This window comes from Dioscorea cayenensis, chromosome 13 (genome assembly GCF_009730915.1).
Source record: "Dioscorea cayenensis subsp. rotundata cultivar TDr96_F1 chromosome 13, TDr96_F1_v2_PseudoChromosome.rev07_lg8_w22 25.fasta, whole genome shotgun sequence".
Taxonomy (NCBI): Eukaryota; Viridiplantae; Streptophyta; class Magnoliopsida; order Dioscoreales; family Dioscoreaceae; genus Dioscorea; species Dioscorea cayenensis.
This window is the reverse complement of record NC_052483.1, coordinates 8017193-8020880: the sequence shown is the minus strand read 5'-3', so window position 1 is coordinate 8020880 and position 3688 is coordinate 8017193. Positions and strand designations below refer to the sequence as shown.

The 3688-nt window shown below is 34.4% G+C and overlaps 1 protein-coding gene across 1 annotated transcript; it reads right to left on the bottom strand.

Moving 5' to 3' along the window:
• Nucleotides 1–332: 332 nt before the first annotated feature.
• On the bottom strand, nucleotides 333–2763 carry LOC120274669 (disease resistance protein RFL1-like; the record flags this gene model as incomplete). The annotated part of the gene is made up of 2 exons (XM_039281198.1): nucleotides 333–2281; nucleotides 2429–2763. Coding segments are annotated over 2 exons (1638 nt in total), but the record flags the coding sequence as incomplete, so codon positions are not given.
• Between the last annotated feature and the right edge of the window lie 925 nt (nucleotides 2764–3688).

Sequence of the window (3688 nt, the reverse complement as noted above, 5' to 3'; positions counted from 1 at the left end):
TGATAGTTTATTGACTATAAAAAAACAAAAAATTAAAAAATTAAAAATAATAATTATAATTAACATAAAAATGAGGTATGATGGAAGCACGAAATGAAAACAAAAATGAAAAGTATATAATTTATCATTAAATCAAAATATTACAATAAATGCACACACTTATACAATAATGACAAATCAACTCTTATAAACTAGAATACTTCTTAATATAAAATGTTGTACAACAACATAATCTAAAATAGAGATTATTTTCAACTAACAATAATTTGAATGTAAATTTTCATAATATACTATAATATTGACATGAGTCATAATGTCTTAGAGAAACTTCGCGAGGTGAGATCGGATTGTTGTGTCCTCCCATTCCAAACTCTCCCACAAGTCACCGTCAATGTCCACATTTTTGAATTTATTATTGACAATGGATGACTTGAAAGGAAGTTTCTTCAGCTTTGGACATCTTTCCAACGTAAGTACAGACAAAACAGGGAAATCCAATGAACATGTGCTTAAACTTACTAAGTTGGGCATGCTATATAAAAACAATAAATGTAGGTTAGGAAAGGTGGGAAGGCCTAATGAAGCTTGTTGCATCTCTCGAGGGTCAATCAATTCCTCTATTGCTGAGCAACAACATGCTTGTAATATCCTAAGGCATGGGAGATGCAAAACCCACGAAAGACTCCTCAGAGAATCACAATCACTAATGGAAACATATGTCAACTTCGGGAAACATCCACTACGAAATGCTTCTGCTGGCCGAGTGATTTGCTTGAGCTTTGCAAGACCACTCAATTCGAGATGCTTTAGACTGACCCCACTGCCATTTATCAACAAGTCCTCAAAGCCACAATCACTGATTTGTAACTCCATCAAACCCTCACCATCACGTTTGTAACTCAAGTCACAAAGCTGGAGGGTAGGCATATCATGTATGTTTTTCAAATTTATTTTCCAAGTCGGCAAATCTTTAAGAAGTCAAAGAATCTCGACTGATTCCACATCCATACTGATCGCTTTAATCCTCTTCCTATCCATCAATATCCTCAAGTCACCTGCTTCTAAACAAGTATTTTCATAAAGATCAAGCACTTGCAACTCGGGCAACCTTGATAATGCAGACAACCCATCGGCTTTAATTGGAACAGGTTTACCTTTACTTACAAAAGATGGACGTCTGAAGAAGAAGTATTTTAATTGCTTGAGCTCTTCTAGTTCAGGTGGAAGTGACCGAATGCTTGTGGCGCTGATGTTGAGGTATTGAAGATTAACTAGAACTCGAATTTCTTTTGAAAGACCCGTGATAGGTGCCCCAGATAAGTTCAAATGTGTGAGAGATGGCATATGAGGGAAAAAGTTTATAACCACCTCGTCCCTTTTATCACATCTAGAATATCCAGCCATAAATAAATTCTGGAGATTAGGATATCTAGGAGAAGTTGCTGCAACAGAAACTTGGCCCTTTTCGTCAATATTTTTATCACTTAAAAATTTCGGGAGACTATTGCCAAACAAAGTACCATTGAACGATATTAGTTCTGTCTCCTGCCAGTTGCCTGCTTCCCACTTTGAAAATTGTCTTAAATCATCATCACTTCCACCAACAATCCATTTGTTCTTTTTCTTCCCACACTCGGACACAATCCACAGTGCCATATCGTGAATCACATCATGTAATTTGACATAATCTTCAGTAAAGTCATAATCCAACTCCAACAAACATGCTTCATTTAATTTTGCAATGAGAGAAAATCCCTCGTCAAAGGCTTCCCCATGTTTCCAAAAGTCACCGATCAATCCACACCCAATCCAAGGCTCTATGAGATCGAGACTTTTAATGTCAAAATCTTCACGCCATTGAGCACAACACAAGAAACATTGTCGGAGAGTATCACTGGCCAAATTATCAAAACTGACCTTTAAGTTGTGAAACAATGATTTTTCGATACCAGTAACAGTCCTGACATCCATCTTAATTAACGACCTTAGTATGTGACGCCACTCTTCAGGTGTCTTCATATTCGACGTGGCTCGACCAATGACTTTAAGGGCAAGTGGTAAACCTGAGCACTTCTTCATAACTTTCCTTGCTAGTTGTTCAATAATAGCATTGGAATTAATGATCTCTTCATTTGCGAACTGCTTGAAAAGATGCCATGCTTCTTCTTCACCCATACATTCAACTTTGATCTTCTTGTGAGCATTCATATGAGCACACACATCATCATCTCTGGTTGTGAAGATCACCTTGCGCTTGTAGCTTTGACCTCTATTTTCAAAATTTTAGCTTTGACGGAGCGGAAGTGGAATACCAAGGTCTTCAGGAAGGTCCACTCTCTTCCATATATCATCTAATAGCAGCAAAAAGTTCTTCTTTTTCAAAAACTCAAATATGTCACTTTTCTGGGAGTCAGAAGGTAATCCTAACCTTTTAGATATCTCATTTTGAAGCTTCTCAAATTGAGGTTCTTTTGAAACCACCAGAGAGATGACATAATTGAACCTCCGATTAGTATCACCATCAAGTAATGAGTTATTGATTTCATTCAAGAGAGTTGTCTTTCCAACCCCTCCCATGCCCCAAATCCCCGCCATGGATACATCGTCATCTACCAAGTAACCACGAACTTTCTCAAGATTTAGCTTGATAGTGTTGCCCACAAGAGTCACTGAAGTAGCGATCTCCAAAACTGCTCTTGGAGGTTGTGTCTCTGCTATTTCTTTGAAAGCATCATGTTCAGTCTTCAAGTTATTGATCTCTTTATATAACTTGATTGAACTTTGGCAAATTTTGTAGTTAGCCCACAAATTGAGAGAGCAACTTCCAAGAAGATAACCTCTATTGTTATAGGCAACCTTCAATTGATTCACTATATCTTGTATCTCCTGGAGTCGTATCTGGTTGTTGGTGTGATTGATGAAAGTAATCAATAACTCTAAAATAAATAAATAAGTGATGTAGATCAATAAATTTTTGATTGATGAAAAGAATTAGTAACTCTGTAATAAATAAATAAATAAAATAAGTAATGATCTAGATCAATAAATGTTAGAAAACTAAATATAATAAACTTGATAGGGATGCAGCTAGTGTATATGAAGGATTTGCACAAATTGAATATCGATTAAATTTTTATGCATACCTCTGATCAATTTCGTTAAGGTATAAATATAATTTTTTTTAAAAATTCAAAAACCAAATTAGTTTTTTTTCCTAATTTGAATTAGATAAATAGCTTAGCAACGAAATTACTCAACAAACACCAATGTGTTGTTTTAATAAAACAAAAACATAAAATATATTTTAAAATCGACTGAATGTTAAAAAAAAAATAATTTGATGGATAATAAATTTGAAGAGTTTTCGCATATATACAGTAATTGTTTGGGTAATAAATTTTATTTATAGTTTTGCATTAGGAGAAACCAATGCTTATGTAAAAATATAGGTACACAAGTAACGATAAATAACTAAATAGTTATAATCTTGTAAACAGGTCAAATAAGAGAAGAAACATTTGATTAAATCCTCTTAAATTATTATCTCCTTTATTACTTAATTATCTAGCGAGTTGTTTGCTAGTGCATTTCACATTTATTTTCAATTCAAACAAAATGGTATGAGATCTAGTTTTTAGTGAAGGAAGTGATCTAGCAAAGTTTCATTTTCTTTACAATACCCTTATCT